This window comes from Oryx dammah, unplaced genomic scaffold (genome assembly GCF_014754425.2).
Source record: "Oryx dammah isolate SB20612 unplaced genomic scaffold, SCBI_Odam_1.1 HiC_scaffold_14, whole genome shotgun sequence".
Taxonomy (NCBI): Eukaryota; Metazoa; Chordata; class Mammalia; order Artiodactyla; family Bovidae; genus Oryx; species Oryx dammah.
Genome location: NW_024070198.1, coordinates 33,767,492 through 33,789,496, shown reverse-complemented (window position 1 = coordinate 33,789,496; position 22,005 = coordinate 33,767,492). Strand labels below are relative to the sequence as shown.

The window sequence follows — 22,005 nt, the reverse complement described above, 5'->3', positions numbered from 1 at the left end:
CTGCCCAGCCACAGGGGCCTGTCCTCTTGCTCCCATGCACCGCAGCTCTTCCTTCCACACGATGTTCCAGCTCCCTAGATTCTGGACCTTCTCACCCCTCTAGCCACCCACCCACCTAGTGACACCATCTCAATTCTAGCGTCTTTCCACAGCCTTTCTGAAAAATCAGTGGCACCTTCATCTGAGTGCCTTGAATTTTTCGTATACCCCTGAGTCAACACCTGTATGGCATTACATATACTCATTTGTTGTAAGTCTGTCTCCTTAGGTAGACCCTGAGCCCCTTGTGGCCAGACACCACATCTCCTTCACCTTCTTAGCTTCAGCTGAAGCTCATTGCCCAGCCACAGTAGGTGCTCAGTAAATGTCTTACCGATTGAACTGTTAGACTGGATGAAGCTTTGTCTTTAAGAGAAAGGTGGGAAAAGTGGTCCCAAAGTACCTGGAAGAAAGGGATCTGACTCTATTATGTACATTTCAAAGTGAGGCAACAGAAATGTAGGCTGCAGTAAAGATACTTTGTGTTGCTCAGGGAAGGACAGGGCGACTACACAGGTTCCCAGTCTCAGCCTTCCATTCTAAGAAATAGATTCCGATTGCCAGCCTCTGCCATCATGCCTGGATGTGATTGTATTTGAGTTTGCATATCCCACCCCTTTACATGCTTGGGATGTAACCATCTGATACTGACCCTAAATCATTAGCAAGTGACTTTCCATCCCCCTCAATGTACTTTCCATCTAATCAGTTCGCTGCCAGCTCACAGCCTTCAACCGCATGCCATTGGAATGATGCATCTAACCGCTAGCTGCTTTTAACCTAGTTCCACTTGAACTTGAGTCTCTCTTTTGGAAAAATTCAACTTTATTCCAGTCACCTTTGTGAGCAAAAATGATGAATTGAGTTTGTTGCTTTGATTTCTCCTTTTTGATGAACCTCCTTCCAGTTTGTTGTTTTGAATTTTTATTATGCTTGCTTTGTTTTCTTTCTTGCTCTCCCTTCTCTCATTTTGTTTTCTTCATTCTTCTCATTGGAGGCAATGAGCCGTCCAGCGGCCGGAACTCCCCTCTCCCTTACCGGCCAGACAGCCGCCCTCTCACTCCAACTTACGCTCAGGCCCCTAAACATTTCCATGTTCCAGGTAGGAGCTGACACGGTCTGTGTCTTGGTGTCCTGTCACAGTGTAGAATGTAGCCTTGTCGCTTCTGTCTCGTCTCCATCTCTCATGCTCTGTTCATTGAGATGCACACAGCTGCTAACCCCTAAATTGCAGTGTCTGACCTAGAGGGCCTTTCAGAAGCTGTGTATGGGAAATGCCAGGATTGTACTGAAAGTTTCAGTTTTCTCTAAAATTTTTAAAGTAGGGTGGGAGGCAGAAGGTGAAGGAAGGAGGGTTGAATCGCTTTATTTTGTTTTGACTAAAATTTTAATTTTAGCCTTATATTGGAACCTTCTAAGCTACCACTCTGTGGCTTACTGTCGTTGACTATCACAATGGCAATCTAGCTATCTTCTCATTGTAAAGATTGAACCACAGCGTTCTTGAAAGTACTTTTATTTTATCTGTTTGTCTTCAGCGTGGAGATTCTTTCTATGGGCTTTTCAGAGAGCTGTAAAATTGGGTCATTTGGAGGGTCTTTCTGCAATGTATAATTAACTAACCCTCCATAGCCCACAGAGAGATCTTGCAATTTAGGCTTGGCACTCTAAGCTTTAGTGTCATGGTACAAACAGTAATTTGCCGACAGGAACTGGAAAAGTCAGAACCCATATCAATATCTTCATGTTTCGGGTCAGCTCAATTTGTGAAGGCAAGATTGGCCATCAGCGGTCATATTCTTTTTCCATCAGAAGTACATTGTTTTGCTTCTTTTAGCTACTGAAAGTAGTCTAGTAAATGACCGCTGTGTTAATGTTAGCATACATATTTGGAATCTGTATTAGTTTTTCTCTTTTGAGAAAAACTTAACAAACTTAAAAACTCAATAAACAAAGTCCAATAGGATTCATCCCACTGAGATACGACTGCCTTTTTAAAAAAGAAAAAGTTTCATCAAACCTTGAAAATTAGTGTTGTACGTTTGTGGCTTTTTCACAAGAATCCAGTACCCAAGGCTCTGGGGAAACCGTTTGAAACCTCCCAAGTATTTGCAAAGTGAAATGGCTGTATAATCAAATGGGGCTCTGAATAAAAATGTGAATAATATTTGCCATCTCTTTTCCTTTCCTTTTTTTTTAAATTTGGCCTATGCACATTAGGATTTTGTCCAACATCTTGTCAATACATCAGATTAGCCTTGCACGTAAAAACTGTTTCTGTGTTTTACAAGAAGGTACTCTTAATTTTACTTCATCGCTTTCCGCTGTTCCACTCATTAGTTGAAAAGTAAATTGAGCTGCTAGTCTCTACTGGGAGCTCAATTTCTAGACAGTAGCAGTTTGGGGATTTTCCTCAAACTGGTTATGTCTTCCTCACCATCACAGTATCTCCACTGCTTGCATTTCTCCCCATTTTAACGCCACTTTTACTGAAGTGTGTATTTGAAATAAATGGCTCATGAGTGAGTGACACCTTTCTATATCCTAAGATGTATTACAAAGGATTCCATGTCACATGTCTATAGTAATTCACTCATTTCTGTAATTTCTTCTTTAGTAACCTCAATCTTTGTAATACAAAAAAAGTTCGTTCTGGGTTATTTTTGTTCAAGCGTCTTCAGTTCGGTTTGCCTCTGGGTTGATCTGTTTTTCCCATCGCTGAACAGGTTCCCATAATCACTCACCTTTGCTTTTCATTTCCACAGATCAAGGGATCAACATTTACCGAAAACCACCCATCTACAAACAGCATGGTAAAACCCACTTTCCTCCACGTAGCTTTTAAGTAGCAACGTCGGCTCAACTCTTTGCTGTCCTCTGAAACGCTCATCTGCTGTTGCTTTTGAGAATGAAACTGGGGTGTCCAGCACATTATGCCTTTATGGTCTGCTAAGATGCAAATACTGTAAAGTCGGTTTTCCTAGATAGAAAACACCGCGCCTTTTTCTGAGCCCATCAACATGTATCATTTCACAAAACACCCTCACAAGACTTTTCTTTGTGGGGGGCTGGGCATCAAAGAACTTAACCAACCTCTCTGATAATTTTGATGAGCTTGCAGTTTAACTAATTAAAACTAGTGAACACTAGCTATGTATAAAATTCATTTGACCAAGGGAACTCCCTGGTGTTCCAGTGGTTAGGATTCCACTCTTCTGCTCCAGGGGGCATGGACTCAGTCCCTGGTCAGGGAACTAAGATCCCACAAGCTTCACAGCCAAAAAAAAAAAAAAGAGAGAGAGAGAGAAAATGAATTAATTAATTTGACCAAACCCCCATCAGCCTGACTGTCCAGTTCCCCAGTTTCTGATGGGGCATGCAGACATCTGCGCCCTGTGGTAGAGTGGACCAGCCTCACGCACAGGCCCTAGCCTTGGTCCCAGCTCGTCACGTAAACCATTCCAAGATATCACAGATGAAATTTCTGTCCCTCAGTCTTCTCATCGGCAAAAGCCAGTGCATGAGGCCAGCTTGTCTCTGAAATTCTTGCAAACTAAGAACCATTGACGTGGATCTAGAACTGTTTTCCTTTTCAGGGAATATAGAATTTTTAAACCCAGGAAATTGTATTACTCTTTGCAAGTCACTATTCCTCCACCATTTTTAGGTCTCTATAGATTCCACTGCTGTAAATCTTCATGAATAGGTAGAAAGCCACGACTTTGGGTGATTTCAGAAAATTGTACCCAAATTGTGCCTGGAAATTTGAAGGCTACCTTTAGAATCCAGTTGACATTAATGTATCCTGAAGGCTTAGGATGATATGAAAAGCAAATAAAGTTGAAATGCAAAGAGGAAAAAAAAATTCAGGCCAGCATTATAGGGGAAAAAAGAGAAAGTAGGTATTGTAATGGCTCTAAGACTAGGTTTTTTTTTTCTTCATTTGTGTTTTTCTTTTTTAGTTTACACCTTGTGCTTGCTTTTTTAAGTTTGTTAACATTGTTTTTGTTTGCTTTTTTATGGTTTAATGTCTTCTCACCCACTCATTAACATGTGAATGTTTACTGACTTCACCAATTCTAATGCGTAAGTACTGTTTGAAGTCTGGCTTTTTTTTTTTTTTTTTTTTTTAAGAATAAGATTCCCAGTTTGACTTATCAGAAACTATTTATTTAGAGACTTTTTCTTTAAATACTAAAATCTCTAAGACCCTGCCTCTCCAGACAAAAATAATCAAATAAGATTTAAAGAAATTGGATAATGTTAGGTTATTTATTTGGAAGGAATTGACTTCTTTTTGTGACATTGACTTTATGCTTTACTTTCTATCAGTCTACTGGAATTAAGAGTAACACAAGCAGAGGGGTATGTCCAAAGGACTTTCTGCAAGAGAGCAGTTCTGTGTGATAGAAAAAGATGTCATACCATACCAAAAGCTGATGTCTGTGCTCTGTGCATTTCAAAAATGCTAGATTTAAATAAAGTCACACTTCTCATTCTTTAACACGCTAGCACCTATTATCCTTCTTTAAGAAGAGGATATACAAGGCAGTGTTTTCCAAGCTGATTTTATCTTTTTTTCCTCATAAGGTTAGAGATTAAGAAAAACACTGTTCCATCCCTGATTGAGAATTTACCCCTTTTTTATAAATGGCAACCTCAATCAAGTTACTTAACCAAAATGAGACTCAGAGGTTACTTAAAAAAAATGAGCAATCAGAGCTGAAAATTCCAAAGTTACTTCCAGATTTAAAAATCTGTAAGCTCCGGGAGGGGGCCGAGTTGTATCTATGGTATATAAATACATATTATTAATATATTTAGACATGTTTAGTAACATCCCAGATCAGTTTGCAAAATTAGCCAGAGTCAGAGACTGACCATTTAGCCTGGCTTGTTTCTATGATTACATTCGGGGCTCTAAGCCAGTGGCCTCTCCTGTAAGCACAGCCATGAAGCACACTGTGAGCTAACGCTGCTCCTAGTCTGACTTTGTTGTTTTAAATTTGGATGACTCACTTGTATATGCAGACCCTTGAATGGAATGACCAAATGCGCATGGCAGACCTAAGTCTCAAGGCTAATTCCTGCAAACCGATAGTGACCTTGCCTGCTACCATTTCATCTGGCACTCAAGAATGCATATATAATATGCGAGGATTAAAATGAACCGGATCAATATTTTTATGGCTAAGAAGCCACAAAGATCCAAAACCAACTCTCTTACAATTAACACCTACAGTCAACTGACAGTGTCATGCATTTTACTTACCTCTTTAATTTCAAATTACTAATTCAAGTTTCTAATTGCTCTAGAAGAGTATTGTCCAATGGAACGTTCTGTGATGATGGGAAATGTTCTTTAATTATGCCGTCCAATACAGTGGCCGCTAATCACAGGTTGATCACATAAAATGTGGCTAGTGTAGCTGAGGAACTGAATTTTAATTTTGTTAATCATTTTGGTTTATTTAATTGCATTAATTTAAATGTAAATAGCCACGCGTAGCTCAAGCTAGTAATGGACGGCACAGCTCTAGAACAAGGTTTTTTCAGATGTAGAATAGATGTGGAGTGAAGTTTGCTTCTGGCAGAACACAAGGAAGATGAGTTGTCAACCCAGGCACTGTTAGTGACTGGGCTATTGATAATGGTGATAAGCAGCTGTCTGGAGTTGACGCTTTGGCCAGAGCACAAGAAAGCGATGTCAGAGGGTTGTACCGCTGTGGGCTTGCAGACTGAGAGCTAAGCTGCCCCTGATTCCCATCTAGATGCAGCTGCCTTGGCAGCCCAGAGCAAATCTTCGGAAGACATCATCAAGTTTTCCAAGTTCCCAGCAGCCCAGGCTCCAGACCCCAGCGAGATTCCAAAGATTGAGACGGACCACTGGCCCGGTCCCCCCTCACTTGCCGCCGTAGGTATGCCACTGTTGCAGCTAAGCCAGATGGATGGACTGCTAGGAGATTTCAAAATGAAATGCTTAAAAAATATGCAAGGAAATGTGTAAAGATTTTAAGAAAAGTATGACCAAGAGGTAGAAGAGTGAAAAGAACTAATGTAGTATTAAGATGTGTGCAGAATACTTTCAAGTTACAAAAACCCAACCACCAGAGCCTTACGCTAACCAAACCCAGCAAGGGGCAGAACTGGTCTAAAACAGGTGTTTTGTGTGGACTTTCAGCGGTGGTTGTAAAATCAGTAACTCTTTTGAATGTAGGTGAATCAAAGCCTCCTGCCTTGAACTTTGTTCTCTATAGTTATAGTGAGTGAATTTACTGAGTGTCCACAGAAGCATGACTTCTTTTTTAGACGATTTCGGGGTTGTAATTAAAGTTCTTAACAACCAGTCGTCACACTGAAGCACTTTCATTTTTCTTGCCTGATCACGTTCTCCATTACTAAGAAGGGCTGTCACAGAGTAGCCCGTGTTCTGGAATACCGCTCATGCAAAGTTACATGATTTCACGTTGGCCATTTCCATGACATCTGTGCAAATGTCACATTTGAGCTGTTTCATTCTTTGCTTTGAACCGCACATTTATGCTTTAGAGTTGTGTCTCTGTCTTTACTGTTTTGTCATTAGTTACATCACTTGACCCTAAAAAATGGTATCGGCAAACTCAGAAGCTACTACTGCAAACTTAGTGAGTCAACTTTACAAAGATATGACTATATTATCATATTTCTCTTGACAACCTAAAGGCCTTCAATTTTCCAAAACTCCCAAATTTTCCTCATCCTATTTTGTTTTATCAAGTTATTTTTAGAATAACTTTTACAAGAAATATAAGTGGACTTTAAAGCAATGGATAGTTATAGAAATGGTTGAAGGAAAAAATCTACCTCCTTGGTTCATTATTCACATGTATTTTATACATTATGTTGGCTTAAGATGTATCTATTGCTAGTTCTTGCAGGCTTTTGCTAGTGTAGATTAAAAAGAGAAAATTCACATTGCCATTTAAAAACTAAAACAGTCTTCAGCTTTTTGGTGGTAGTCCACATCCTTCAGGCAGGTCTTGGGGCTACTGAGATTCCTGGTTCAGTCATGTTGCTTAGTGGGGACATTAAACAGCTAAACTTTGGGGAAGAATTAACATTTTATTGTTATCAACTGTCAACAGTAAATAGTTTAAAGCTCTTTGGGTTTCCAAAATGAAGAAAACTTCTGGTCCATTAATCAAAATGATGGAGACTGAAACTATTAAAGTTTATTTTGATTAGATTAGCAAGCTTTCCTGTTTCCTCCCACAGCCAGATTAATCCAGGCAACGTAGGAAAATAGTAATTATCTTGCTTTTCCAACTATTCAGACAGATGCCTCCTTTATACCCCAGCTCCTTCTTTCCAGGAAACTTAAAATTTGTACATTATCTGCTATATTGTACTGAAATAAGTACATAGCTGCAGTAACCCTTTTTATGGATCCATTCTTATAAAACTTTTTTGGACCATTTTCCAAGAGACTGAAGACAAGGAAACATTAGAGACCCATCCCTAAAAAGAAAAATAAAGCATGCTTCTTAATGAATTTCTTGAAAGTAGAGGGCAGGGTGATAGTGTGGTGACAAACCTAAATATTCAGGAAAAGGGAAAATATAAGATTTTCAAACTCCTCACAAGAAAGTGACTATCTTACCTATTTGATGGTAGCTAGATGAATTTGGATTCCTCTGTGTTTGAACACTGACCCCAGGGACATCAAAATAATAACTGTCAATGCCCCTCCCAACTATTATGGACACTCTGGCCGGTGGCCAACGGGATGACTTAGACCTGATCCTAATCGCAAACCAAGTTCTAAGTGAGCAGATCAGATTTGTTGCCAGGCCAAAATTTGTACCTTACTGACTCACGCATTGCACTGGCTTGCCAAATAGGGCTCCCTGTCTCAAGAAGCCAGTCAGGGGTGCTAAATTGGTGGCAGGCTCTTTTTTTTTTTCCCTTGTGTTGTTCACGAATGCTGAGGACCACTACTGACTTTGTTCACCTGACAAGTTGAGCACAGGTGCCCTAAGCCCTGGAGACCCAACCCCCCTTCCCTGGGGCTAACGTGAGAAGTTGTATTTGCTGTGGAACTAGGAGCTGACGCGAGACGCAGATCTAGTGGCCGAGAGGAAGAGGATGAAGAGCTTCTGAGACGCCGGCAGCTTCAAGAGGAGCAACTAATGAAGGTTTGTCCCTTAAACAACTTTGCTGAAGCCTTCGGTTCTGCGGATTCTTGTTATGGAATGATGATTATGGGCGAGCCACCAAGATGAGCAAGAGGTAGTCCCAGACCTCTTGCTGTCCGGTAGGAGAGACAAGATGGGCACGTAGTGACTTTAATAAAGGCAGAGCATTTAGTGGGTTCTGGAAGAGAGCATGTGGAGGTTAGAGGTCAGATGGGCATGGAATAAATATTAGGGTTTCTTCAGGGAGAACGAGACTCCATGTGGGGCATGTGGGTATGATACCTGTATTGAAAGGATGCTAAAAGGCCAGGCACAGCCCAAGTGTACTTCAAGGCGGTACAATACCTTCCTTCCCTCACGCAGGCTGTGCTGAAGGAACTCCCTTGGAACAGACCATTTCTCCAAGTCTTTCCTTGAACTCATAGAACCTTGTGTGTATATCTGAGCCAGGAGAGAGAGAGAAAGTGGACTCTCACCAAAGCACCCTCATGATAGCCTCTGTCTCTAGCATAGTCCTGCAGCATCCCAGAAGCCAAAGGAAGGATAGTCAATTGTAGCCAGGGGTTGGGGGAGCTGAAAAATTGTAAACTCCTACCGATAACAATTATTTTCCAAAGATACTTAATCATCTGAGGAATGCACATAAACTGGTTGTATGGGGATACAAAGTTGCGTGTATTATGTGATCCCAGTTTTGTATTTTATGTGCATAGAAAAAGACTGCATGGGGTAAGTCAAATTGGCAATAGTGGTTATCCCTGGTGGATTATGGCCTGTTCTTTTTTCCTTCCAGATTTTCTAGAATCTGTACAATGAGCATGCATTATTTTTTCCCTATTTTTTAAACAAATCAGTATAATTTCTTTTTAAAGGCTGCTATCCCCAAGCTTCCCTTCCCATGTCAAAAATACGTACACCCTCGCACCCTGCCTCTTAAGTTTCCTTGCTGGCATTTTGGGGGTGGGGGAAGGGGGCAGAGAAAAGAGAACACTCTTCCGATGTGGAGCCTGGCTGAGGGCAACCAAGCCTTGACATTGAAGAGGCCAAGTGGGGTTGAAGGTCCAAAACCTGGCTGACTTTTGGGGGAACCCCCAGGCTTGGGGACACTATGCTTCAGGCCTTTTTAGAGTCAGGAACTTCTTGCAGGATCCACTAAAAAGAAACAAACTGCATCTCCCTGAAAGTGACTGCAGGCTCCACTTTCATTTTTCTTTTCTCCACGAATAGCTCAACTCAGGCCTTGGCCAGTTGATCCTGAAAGAAGAGATGGAGAAGGAGAGGGAGAGCCGGGAGAGGGCCTCCCTGGCTGCCAGTCGCTATGATTCCCCCATCAGCTCAGGTGAGCAGCGGACCCACTGCCTTCCCTGAGCTGGGAGCCGGCCACCTGCCTGTGGGGAACCTATCTTGACTGTTCCAGGGCTGCTCCAGCAAAGGAAGCATAACAATCCTTTGTCATGAAATCTGTGTCAACTCAGCTTAAGAGTCTGCCATGGCTCTTCCATAAGTGTGTTTCCTTCTTGCTAGAAATGGGGGGAACCCTTGGAGGGTGTCACGAACCAGGAGGGGTCAGGTGCCTTGTGCTGAGTCTACCTTCTAGAACATACATCTCTATCCATCTCAGAGGGAAGTGGCCAAAAGGAAGTTCTTACAGAGAACAGAATGCTTTTTTTTTTTTTAATGTTTTTGTCCACACTCTGCAACACGCAGGATCTTAATTCCCTGACCAGGGATCAAACCCGTCTCCTGCCTTGGGAGTGCAGAGTCTCAACCACTGGAGTCCCAGAGAAGTCTGAGCACAGAATGCTTTCTAACTGTAGAGAGCATGAACACTATTTTCTAATATATTCAGTATAAAAGCTGAAGGCTAACAGTGATTTTTTTGATAATTTTGAAAGAGATTACTCATCTGCTGGGCTGAAATAGTCTATCAGTAATTTTCCCCTGCTTATACTTATCATAAGCCAAATCTCTTTCAAGCTGTAAGATTTCTTCTCTCATGTTCTAAACTAGTGCATAATTTTCTCTCCTGAGGGTTCCTTTAAACATATGTTTAGTATTTTCCTATGCAAATACTTCTGCTAAATATCACTTCATTTAATTGTCGCAACATACCCAGAAATACATGATATTATCATCCCCAATTTGTAGATCAGGAAACAAATTCAGGAAGTTTTAGTTACTTACTCAGTGTCACATTGCTGATAACTACAAAACTAAGATTAGGAGTCCAAGTGTTATAACCCCAGAGCCCACACTCTTAGCTGGAATGCCCCCCTACCTCTCATAGATGCCTAACTGGTATTGATCTTAGATTAGGTAGTTTTCTAATCTTTAGAGTAAAGTGAAAGTGAAGTCGCTCAGTCGTGTCCGACTCTTTGCAACCCCATGGACTGTAGCCTTCCAGGCTCCTCTGTCCATGGGATTTTCCAGGCAAAAATACTGGAGTGGATTGTCATTTCCTTCCCCAGCAGATCTTCCTGACCCAGGGATCGAACCCAGGTCTCCCGCATTGTAGACAGATGCTTTACCATCTGAGCCAGGGAAGTCCAATCTTTAGCGTAAATCCTGCAGATCTGTTCTCTAAGAGTAAGTAGCACTGCATCTTCATGGGTCAAGCAGTGAAGACCTTAAAAGATGGACTACCAGGCCCAAAGATGCAGTGGTGTTAAGTCACAGAGCCAGAATTCAAGCCCAGGTCCGCTCCCTCCAAAACCCAGCAGTACGAGGCATCCATGCTGCTGATCAGTGGGACACCTTTTTTCACAGGCCTTCCAGGAGTCTAGCAGTGGCTGGCCAGTAGATCATCATAACTTACATGTTGGCCTCCAGATCAGTTATCACTGTCATACCAGCCAGGGCTTGGGTCTCTGCATCCCAGTAGCCCTGGGTTCAGATCATTGCTCAGATCTTTACAAGCCGAGCAACCTCGAGCAAGTACTTAACTTCTCTTGGTCCCTATTTCTTCTCCTGTAAAATGGAAATAATATCAGCATTATTAGGATTGTGTTGAGGAGTCAGAGATGAAGCATGCCAAGCATGTCTTTCTTTCCAACCCCTCCTTGATAATGTCACTGCCCACCCATTCCCTGTATCACCCAAATCTGGTGGTGTTTTGTCAACATTTGAGCCCAATATGGGGTTTCTCAGGTGGGGTTAGTGTTAAAGACCCACCTGCTGATGCAGGAGACAGAAGGGATGAGGGTTTTTGTTTTTTTTTTCTTGTCTAAATCCTCTGTTCTGCAGAGTAGAAGATACACTGGCAATTTCATGAAAGAATTACACTTCCAGTTCCTAACAATTGCTTTTTTAAAAATCTTTCTCTTACTCAGCTTCACATGTTCTATCGTCCAAAACCTCATCTCTCCCAGGCTATGGAAGAAATGGGCTTCACCGGGTAAGATTTCTCAATGACTCATTTCTGAGTTTCTTCCCTCTTCAGTCCTGGTTGAAATGTTGATGTATTGTCTGAATATATCTGATAATATGATCTCAGGATTGGAATATAATGAAAATTGTAATCTCTCTGGTCTCCTGGTAAATCACTTCGAGTTACAGGCAAAATAAAATATTTCTTTTGAGAGAAAGGGAAATTGACTTTAGATAAAACAATAGCCTATACAAATTATTCTTTTTGATGGTTTATTAAGTTATTGGACAATTTTAAGTATGTTTGGAACAGCTTATGCATGTGAATCTGTTTTCAAGTTTGTATTTTATGAGATAAGTGTATCCCATGACAATTTAACATCTGAATTAAGATATGCTGTAAGGACAAAACATATCAGAAGTACAAAAACCTTCTTACAAGTAAGTCTCACCAATAGTTTTTATATTGATTGTATGTTAGAATGATAATATTTTGGAAGCCTTGGTTTCAGTAAAATATATTTTAAAAATTAAAAAAAAATAGCCTATAGAAGCTTGTAGGAAAACTGGATTGTGTGGCAAATTTCCACAATCAAGTGAAAAGTAATTATGTACTGAAGCCACTATCTCTGCTGTAAAATGATACAGGAAAGTTTGTTGCAACCTCGCTCCCCATAAAGCATAGAACAAGTGTAATTGTGTAGCTCTGATGCGGAGAAATGTGTTTTTATTTATCAGCAAGAGATACTTGCTTACTGAGAGTCTGAGCAGTAGCATTGACTATACAACAAAACCCAAGGATTTCATCCAGCAACTCAACTTGGAAGGAATTTCTTAGGATTTTGTAAATCCTTTCTTCCTTTTCACCTGACCCCAAAATGAGTACTGTGAAGCGGATTTTCTCATGGTATGTTTCCCCTCCTTTCAGCCTGTTTCTACAGACTTCGCTCAGTACAACAGCTACGGGGACGTCAGCGGGGGAGCGCGAGGTGAGGCCCCAGGGTGGGTGCCGCTGACCACGACCCGATGGGGTGGGCCCGTCCTGTCGCAGGCACACTGCCTGGGCTGTGTTACATCCTACAGTCAGATCACGTCTGTCCTCTGAGCCAACATGTCAGTATCTCTGCTGACATGAGACGGCACGAAGCAAGTTTGTAGGAAGGAATTCATTGGCCCTACTATATGCTGAGCACTGGAAGTAAAGTGATAAGCAAGCCATGGGTCTGTCTTCAGAATGCATGTGGCAGAGGCGGAGAGAGAAAGAGAAACTCTGAGATGAATAGTATGATTGGACATGCAAAGAAAAGGGAGCCACATCTTTAGGGTGTCAGCTTCCACGAGAAACGGTATTTAAACTAAACTAAAACTGGGACAGGCATTTCCTGGCTTTAGGGAGCACCCGGGCAGTATGGGCAGAGACCCAGAGCTGGGGGAGAGCATGGCTCATGGGGGCACGTTTGGAGAATTGCAATTGGATGTAATCTCTGTTTATGTTTCCATATTTTTCTGTGGTTCTGCCTCTTCTGAGATTTTCTTTGTCTTTCCTTTCCAGACTACCAGGTATGGACCCCTGTCTTTCTCAAAGTCGGCTACACAGGCAAAACAGCCTTTTTCCAATCCAGACGTGCTCTTCTGCTACTCCAAAGAAGAGTTTCTGTTGAGAAGACCCTGATTTTTGGTTGATCCATCTCATCATTAGTCCACAGATGTGAGAAGCCATGAGCAGCAGGCATGCCTGGCACCCAGATCAAGCCAGTCCCGCAGGCCTTGCAGATAGGGCATGAACCAGGCCAGATGGCGAGGACTCTCTCACTCTGCCTTGGAGAGTCTTCTCCAGGGTGGAAGTGGCCCAGCATTAAGGGTTCACACATGTACAGCTGTTTTTTCTTTTAATCATAACCAGTCACTCCTTGAGGCCCTCTCCTCCTCTTTGTGGTCACAAATGAAACCCCTGTCTTGGCCAATAGGAAAGAGCTGCTGTGTGTAGCTTTCCTTTTTCCCTTAGAACCTAAACCTAAAATGATGATGGAGAGTGAGAAAAGGGAAAAAGTGCAAAGAAAACTAAAATTTAAATTAAAAAAAAAAGTCATAGACTTGGCGATTCTTTGATGTACCATATACTTTCATGCATGCAGCCTGCATTCAGGAATTAGTGAATAGTTATTAAGCCAGGATCTTTCATGAACTGGATTATAAGAGGGCAGTATTCCCAGTATCCTTGTTTTTGTTCAGCAAGGAGCTCATTTTGAAAACTCCATGGTCATTAAGATGACACAGCTGTAAAATGGCGGTGAGGACTTGAGACCCAGACAAGGAGGTCTGGGAGCCCGCCGAGCTCTCCCCCAGCTCCCCACACTGCCAGGGGCTCCTCCTGAAACCTGCTTCTCTGTTGCAGACCCTCCCAGATGGCCACATGCCTGGAATGAGGATGGACCGGGGGGTCTCCATGCCCAACATGTTGGAACCAAAGGCAAGCGTGGCTCTTCTTCTCTTTCCTCTCACCTGGAAATGAAACTGGGACGAAACCCCCAAAAGACTTGATTTTCTATCTTTTTCAGTGCTGAGACCCACCTGGCTCTGTTAGTTAGTCAAGCTGTATCATAAAGCATCCTTCTGTCCCTTGGTTTTGTCTCACCAAGCCAGCAGGGTGTAGACCCTCACTGGGTCTGGTGCTGTGTTCACAGTGAGGTGCCAGCACTTCCCTCCTGTGACCTTGGTACCCACTCAGCCCCTGCCATGAGCACAGCAAAGCCTGCCCAGCACCACGTGGAGCAGCTGCAGCCCACCCCAGATAAGATGACCACCATGTCCCAACTTGCCCAGGACTCTGCTGGTTATAGCACTGAAAGCCTTGCATCCTGGGATCCTCCACAATCCCCAGCAAACTGGCATCATTGGTCGTCCCAGCTCTAGAACGTTCTGTGACTCTAGAGGTGTCCAAGGGGTGTGCCCCCTGGTGACCATAACTGGGAGTTACTTCAGTATGTTACTACTAAATCACCGCTGCTGGGGCTGCATGGCTCCCTGGTTTCATGAGCTGGTCGTGGAACAAGATTGTTGAGCCCAGCAAAGGTATCCTGCCATATACAAACGTGTACCTGTCATTTCAATTCTCTTCTCATCTTTACCTTCATACCCAGTATATAGTAAGTGGGGTCCTTTCACTCAACCACGCCCTCCAGAGGCCCAGTGGCACAGAGACACCGGTGGGGATTGGGAATGTGTAAGAACCTGCCCCTGTCCACTGGAAACTCGAGCGAGGAACACCCATCGCTCCAGTGCTCTAATCATAGTGTCTCAGAAGCTCTGTCTTGGGAATCCTAGGTTTTAGGTAGCTTCTGCTTGTTAATAAAAGGTACAGCTGTGTTCTAGAAGAGGTGTTTTTCTTTGCAGATATTTCCGTATGAAATGCTGATGGTGACCAACAGGGGGCGCAACAAAATCCTAAGAGATGTGGACAGAACCAGGCTGGAGGTAAAAAAAACAAAACTTGTCCCAGCTGTATATCCCTGTGCATTTCCTGTGATTCTCCCCTAAGAATTGTTCCAGTTAAGGCAAAAATGAGAAAGGATTAACCCAGGTAAAACTAACTTTGGATGAAAACCCAGATTTCTATCTAGGAGATCAGTGTAAAAATGTTTGGTAAAATACAGAACAGCCCAAGAAATGGAGTATCATTTTAGTCATTTTTCTTAGAAATCTGGGCTTCCCTGGTGGCTCAGCTGTAAAGAATCCACTTTCAGTGCAGGAGACCTGGGTTTGATCCTTGGGTTGGGAAGATCCCCTGGAGAAGGGAAAGGCTACCCACTCCAGTATTCGGGCCTGGAGAATTCCATGGACTGTACAGTCCATGGAGTTGCAAAGAGTCGGACCCAACTGAGCAACTTTCATGTTCACTTTCCTTAGAAATGTAATGTTGCAGAATTTAGTGGGCTATGTAGAATGGAGTCTCCACCACATTTCGGATACCCCTAAATCCTTATCTTTCCCTGAGCCTGAGTTGAGTCTGCTGAGATTAGGGAGGGAGCATTTGATACAGAGATGTGTACCAGACAAGTTTCTATCTTGACTGTTTCCACATTCCTGGATGAAGGCTAAGCAGGGTACACATACCTGAGCCGCCCTCCTTAGACATGGGAGACTCATCTTTGTACTTCTCCATCTGAATGGTTTTAATTAAGAAAAACTCTGGCTGCCAGTCTCATAAAGTATCGTTAATTTTCCCTGACAAAAGGCTGTACCTTTGTATGTGAGCTCAGGCTAGCACAGAGGAGAAAGGCTGGATCCACCATCCTAAGACAACTTTTCTAGACAGCACCAGAGATTGAAGTCCATAGCCCAGGGCCTCCTCGGTGGCTCAGCGGTAAAGAATCTGCCCGCAATGTAGGAGATGTAGCAGGGGCCATGGGTTTGATCCCTGGGTCGGGAAGATTCCCCTGGAGAAGGAAATGGCTACCCACTCCAGTATTCTTGCCTGGAAAACCCCATGGACAGAAGCGTCTGACAGGTTACAGTCCCACGGTGGCACAGAGTCAGACACAGCAGAGGACACACGTCTTCATTATCAGTACCCCAAGCAAGCATCCACATGAACTCCTGTTGCTGAGTCAGGAAAAAGCCCCCGGGCGCCCAAAGGACCACCCTGGCGGTCTCTCTCTGACTTTCTTATTGCTCTGGTCCATTTTCTCCACATCTACTCAGTGTTCCAATGACCTGAAACAGAGTCGCCTCCAGCATAATGAATTAGCTTTCCGTGCTCCATCAGCTTTCAGTGTTATGATAATCATCAATAGCACTCCACTAGCTCTTCTGTTTGGTAGGAGGGGTACCCCGTCTGACCCATCCAGGTAAGGAACTGCTGGGTCCGGTGCCTGCTAGGAAGCCTCAGAGATAAACTCCTCTTCCGTCACTCTCTTGCTCTTCAAAACAATTACTTGTTAACTGAAGAACAACTCTCGAGGCCATCCAGGTGGCTAGCAGGACTGACCACTGTTCTTTTCTCCCATCACAGCGCCACTTAGCCCCAGAAGTGTTTCGGGAAATCTTTGGAATGTCCATCCAGGAGTTTGACAAGTTACCTCTTTGGAGACGCAACGACATGAAGAAAAAAGCAAAACTCTTCTGAGTCCCACACGTAGACAGCCATTAGGAGGACTGACCACGGCGGGGACACATAGGATGTTGAATTAAGGCCCAAACTTGATTGGAGCATTTGCAAACTACAGTCCCTCAGCAACAGCCAAAAGGGAAAAATCTGATTAAAACACCCATGAGCCAAATATGGGGCCAGCCCATGGCCAATCTCGCCCAGAAGCAGTGGGGTAGAAATGTCTGTGTTTCCACGCTTGACATTAGCGTTCACCTGTGACCTTTTCCCATCACCTTGTGTCCACAACAGGAGCTACTTCTTTCATTTTCTTTCAACTGTTATCCAACAGTAGTGCGTCTGTATGAATAAGAGCCAGCAAGTGCCCTTAAGATGCCGCATGGGCAAGCAATTGTAATAATTCCAAAGTATGAATATATTTATCTTGTAGCGCCTTGGCTGAGAAGCAAGAGCCTGGGGACAGGTCCATGTGGCACCAGCCTTTGCCTCTTTCCTCACTGGCCTCCTGCAATTGCCTGGGCCTCAGCGGGATGGACAGCAGGGTCAGGCTCCCCAGGAGCTCTGTTTCAATAGCCACCAAAGGCATTTTTAACAAGCTTCTTGTTCCCTACTGTTTGCTAGGACCCAACTTGGCAAGTTACTTAGCTGTTGCTAAAAAAAAAAAAAAAAAAAAAATTGAGAAAGAGAGGAAAAAGGAATGGATGAAAATTCTCCTTTAACCCTTTTCTACTTCAAGAAGTGTGTTCCTCCCCACCAAGGACAAAAGCTGTCTCAGCCCCCAGCCCTCCACTCTCACAAAGAAAGGAAAGGGAAAGATTGTCTCCTGATTGGCCCAGTTGGATACTGTTAGATGAGTTTGGTCCAATGGCCATAGCCCTCTTGACCAAAAAAAAAAAAAAAAAAATCTGTGTCTTCCCAATGCAAGTTTCCCAACCCAGCTTCCTCTTCTTTCTAACCAGCATCCTATATATCACACCAAGCCCTTGATGATTTTGAGTTCTTTAAGGTCTTTTCAGTAGTAGGCTAAGGAAAGTCATGTTTTTCTCTTTGAAAGCTCTGAAACTCAAGGGTGATGGCCCCCAGCTGATTTAATTTGGTCTTTCCAGCTTTCTCGCCTAGCTCTGCTGACTTCCTGATACGTGTGTGTGTGTGTGTTTTCGTGTTTTCACTCACCCGTGACAGTTTGGGGAGTCTCCTTGTGCTTGTAAATTTCATTCCTGCTTGAAGGTTTCTCCTACTCAGCTGCAGTTTCTAGGGGACATTTGCACAGGTGCATGTGACTCAATGGTTAAGAGTGAGGCTAACTGCATCCTGGCCAGCAGGTCCCTCATGGAAAGATGCTGGTGGTTAGAAGCCAGCATATTCCATGACACATGCAGCTCAAGTCAGCATCAGACTGGAGACCAAGGCTTTGGATCAGGCTGGGAGGAGACAACAGCAGAGCATCCCACCAGAGTCCTCAAACTCAGCAACACAAGATTCACATTGGAGCCAAGGATTACACCCAAACTTGCATTTAAGACACCCACCATGGTTCCTGAAAGCCTCTGGCTGAGACTTGAAGGTGATGTCAGATACGTGTAGGAGGTTGTCGCATTTATTTGTGTGCTTTGGAGGGCTGCTTAAGAATTTAAACTCGTATTTAAAGCCAAAGGAGAAAGCATAGGAGGTTGTCACATTAATTCTCATGCTTTGGGGGCTCTGTTTAAGAACTTGTAAACTCTATTTTAAAGCCAAAGGAGAGAACCTGTATATGCCACTAATTGTAAAAGCTCAGAAGTTCTTCCTGCTGGCGCCAAATATTAGAATGAGTTAGTAGCTGATACCAGTGGCAAAAAGCAAGAATATTCTTTCTGACCTTGTGCTGGAGACCTAACTTGTGACACACTCTAGAGACTGGGTGTCTTAATGAACATGATATTTGCTTTATTGTATTCTGTGCTCTTCCCGAAGGAATCTAAACCTGCCTGACCTTTGCTAGACACTGAATGTTTGAGGACTGTGTATGTGTGTGAACGTGGGTTGGACCTACTAATGTATTTAGCAAATGGTTCTGGTGAGGTTGATGTGAGGAAACCAGCTCCTCCTTGGACTGAAGGCAGATCACAGCCCCTTCAATTTTGTCCCTTCATCTGTTTGGTTTGTTGCCTTTTGTTTCATTCAATACATCCACTGGCCCATCTTCTCTCTAACCTCTCCTGCATGGGCAGCCCTCAGCACCTGTGTGTCCTGATCCTCACTTCACTTTGGCAAAGTATGAACGTGGGGACCACAGTGTAGGCCCAGTGTTTCCCTGCCTTGACCAATGACAAAGATGGCCAAATGGATCCTAGGGCTCAGCTAGAGGAGAGAGATTTCCATGATGGAGATAAGAAGGACCCTCAGTGTTTTTCACTGGCAAACGAGTTAAAACCCACATACTTGCCGATCAAATGTCAGTGGAAGAAAAACCCCAATGATAGTTAAAGAACTGAGCCCTAAATTTGCCCCCACTAATGAAACTTTACTTTTCTTCTTACTTTTGAATTCAGTTCAGCATCCTCCTTGGGTGAGGGAAACGCTTCTTTCCATATCAAATGTATTAGCTAATTTAAACTATACCATGCAAAACTGCCTTTCCAGAAATGCCGATGGCTTCCTGTCTGTAAGCAGAGCAGTGCTGCTCTCCGAAGTGGGGGCTCCCCAGTCCCGCTCCCCGGCAGAAAGCTCCAGGCGGAGTGATGGGTCACGGCACAACCTGGTTCTCCCAACTGCCAAATCAAATCAAATTAGTGGGCTACAACACCCTATCTGTTTCGTTGAACTGAGCTCAGCATGCTTGTCCCCAGAATGTCCAGGTCACTGCACAGGAAATCAGTGTTCTCTGCCTGAATCCCGCCCTGCATAAAAAATTCCAGTTCTTAACACTGTCAAATTAATGAGAATTGTTTAGGAAAAGGAAGTATATGCATGGCACGCTTCCCTAGTACATACAGAAAGGGCTACATTTTTGAGCATTGGACTGACTAGTGATTCTTGAAGCATAGGCTGATTGCATGAAGAGGTCTCTATAGTTACATGAAAGTCAGCGCTTCCTTTAGAGTTTCTTCCAGAAAAGCCAGGATACCATTTAGTCTTTGGGTGTGACTTATGTCAAGACACAGAGCATTTGGAAACTTGTCCATCTTCCTGGGCGTCTGTCTCTTGGTTTGGGTTCGTTACTAAATGTTCTTAACGTGACTTCTTTAATCACAAAAGAGAAACTGCCTGTTCTCAGAAACCTTGAACAGAAAAGCTAGCGTCAATGGGTAATAAGGTGCAAAGAAGAAAAATAGCTTCTCCCTGTCATTCCTCAGTCTCCTCTCTTCTCCCAGTTCTGTTGTGTCCAAGCTGAGTTTCCTCTTCCAGGGTGAGGCTGGAACTACGCCTTTTTCAACTTCCATCCCCTCCATCTGTGATGTCAATCAGCTCCACTGGGAAAAGTCTCGCTGGAAATGTTTCTTAAACTTTCACCCAATTTCTTTACACTTTAAAGCAAACACCTTTTTCTAAAGAACTGCTTCTCAGATGATTATATAAAATATATATGCTTTTGCAAGCTTAAAAATTCAAGTTCACTTTTGACTAGATAGGTCTTTGTGAAAACTCTTTAAGGCAAACTTGGTGTTAGCATTCTCCTGCGTGTTGAGGGGCAGGGGACCCTCCTGTCTGTAGGCTCCCAGAGCCCTCTCTCTGACTGCCGGGAAAGACGGTGGAAGGAAGATGAACTTTGTGCCATCAACCCTTCTGTGTCCTCTGCAGGAAGCTCAGTTTTTACAAATCATCTTGTCTGTTTTTCCGGTCACTGTTTAATCTGTGCTTCCTAGGCCAGACTTGATTTTATCTGACTTATTAAGATTATTTCCCTTTGATAAAACAAGTGTTTGTCAGGATGCCCTAAAACTCACTCATTAGTACTCCCTTTTGAAGTACGTTCTATTAAAAAAAAAAACAGATTATTTCAGGCTTGAGATTTGTAATGACATCTTATAGTGCATTAAGGGAACCACCCAATTATGCTTTTTTTTTCTTTTTTGAAGGGTAATTGCTTTACAGAATTTTGTGGTTTTCTGTCATACATCAACAAGAACCAGCCATACGTACAACCATGTCTCCTCCCTCCCAGATACCCCTCCCAATTATGTTTTAATGAAAGAAAGAGAAACTTTGGTATTAAAAAAAAATCACTTTCTGTTTGCTGCCAAGAAGCAGTGGGGAGATGGTGACTGACACACTTTGCATGTGACTCTTTGTGTTTTTCATTTGGGACAAGTTTCATTTATGACAGACTCAAAAGGGGGAAGTGGTCAGTTTAAGCTGGAAAGCTTTCTAACAATCTGCTTGTACACAGCAAAATTAAAGCCAATCTTTTCTGATGCTTAGTGTAATGGAGTGGCAATTGCTCTCATTAAATAAAATTCTTCCCCAAAGAGTCTCTCCCAAGCCCTGAGTTGCTTTCCGAGCCCATTTGGCAAAGGTAGAGGAGAAGCCTGCATCCACTAACATTCAGAAAGGCAGGGAGCTACTTAGTGATTGTATACGTGTATGTTTCTTTACTCTTACGGAAGAGAAGTGTCCAAGGGATTGGTGTTCTTTTGGGGTGTTCTGTACAGACCTGTCCAGTAATAAACATGTGTGGTTTCTGTGAGTTGCCGACAATCCTGCATTGAAGCTTTTGCAGTTCTTTCATTTTGAAGTTGGGTTTAATGGAGTTTTTTTTTTTGCAAGTGTTGGAAGGCATACTGTTCTTTGTGCCTCCCCTCCCCTTCCAGAAATATGAAAGCAAATATTTGGAAGAACTGCTGTTTAAAAGATGTATCGTGTCCCCCGTGAAAGTGTGTGGGTGTCTGTCGGTGTCCCGAGTGCCGCGCGCCAGTGCGCAGAGGCGGGGGTGACCCTGGGCCCGAGCTGCCGCGCTTGTGATGCTGACCTGCTCCGCGCTCCTGTTGGAATCAGCACCTGCCTCCCCCCACCGCTGTCTGGCCTCACCGTTATCCTCACGTATTCCTCAGTGAATAAAGTGTGTGCTTTATTCGTAACTGCCTCCACGCTGTGTTTCCTTTCTGGTTTCCCTGCTCCCTTTAAAGGTCTGTCCCATTTGAAAAAGTGCCAGAGGACTTCCTTGGTGACCCAGTGGTTAGGAATCCATCTACCAGTGCAGGGGACATGGGTTCAGTCCCTGGTCCGGGAAGATCTGACATGCCAGGACAACTAAGCCTGTGCTCTGCAAGAGGAGAAGCCACCGCACTGGGAATCCCTCACACCACAGCTGGAAAGCAGCCCCTGTTTTGCTGCAACTAG

General features: G+C 43.4%; 1 protein-coding gene across 30 annotated transcripts in view; it reads left to right on the top strand.

The window, feature by feature from the left end:
- ABLIM1 (actin binding LIM protein 1) overlaps nt 1-21,743 on the top strand; it is a 335,325-nt gene extending 313,582 nt beyond the window's left edge. For 10 of the 30 annotated variants that reach the window (XM_040255051.1, XM_040255048.1, XM_040255049.1 and 7 more), the window contains 11 exons: nt 1,037-1,141; nt 2,805-2,852; nt 5,811-5,957; nt 8,122-8,213; nt 9,441-9,552; nt 11,543-11,607; nt 12,508-12,568; nt 13,132-13,139; nt 13,975-14,049; nt 14,973-15,053; nt 16,591-21,352. In XM_040255051.1, the coding sequence (XP_040110985.1) occupies nt 1,037-1,141; nt 2,805-2,852; nt 5,811-5,957; nt 8,122-8,213; nt 9,441-9,552; nt 11,543-11,607; nt 12,508-12,568; nt 13,132-13,139; nt 13,975-14,049; nt 14,973-15,053; nt 16,591-16,704 (908 nt within the window). In that variant the 3' untranslated portion in view covers nt 16,705-21,352. Of the gene's footprint in view, nt 1-1,036; nt 1,142-2,804; nt 2,853-5,810; nt 5,958-8,121; nt 8,214-9,440; nt 9,553-11,542; nt 11,608-12,507; nt 12,569-13,131; nt 13,140-13,974; nt 14,050-14,972; nt 15,054-16,590 lie in introns of all 30 variants that reach the window. The other 20 variants (XM_040255067.1, XM_040255059.1, XM_040255064.1 and 17 more) reach the window with 8 other exon arrangements.
- The last annotated feature ends 262 nt before the right edge of the window (nt 21,744-22,005 follow it).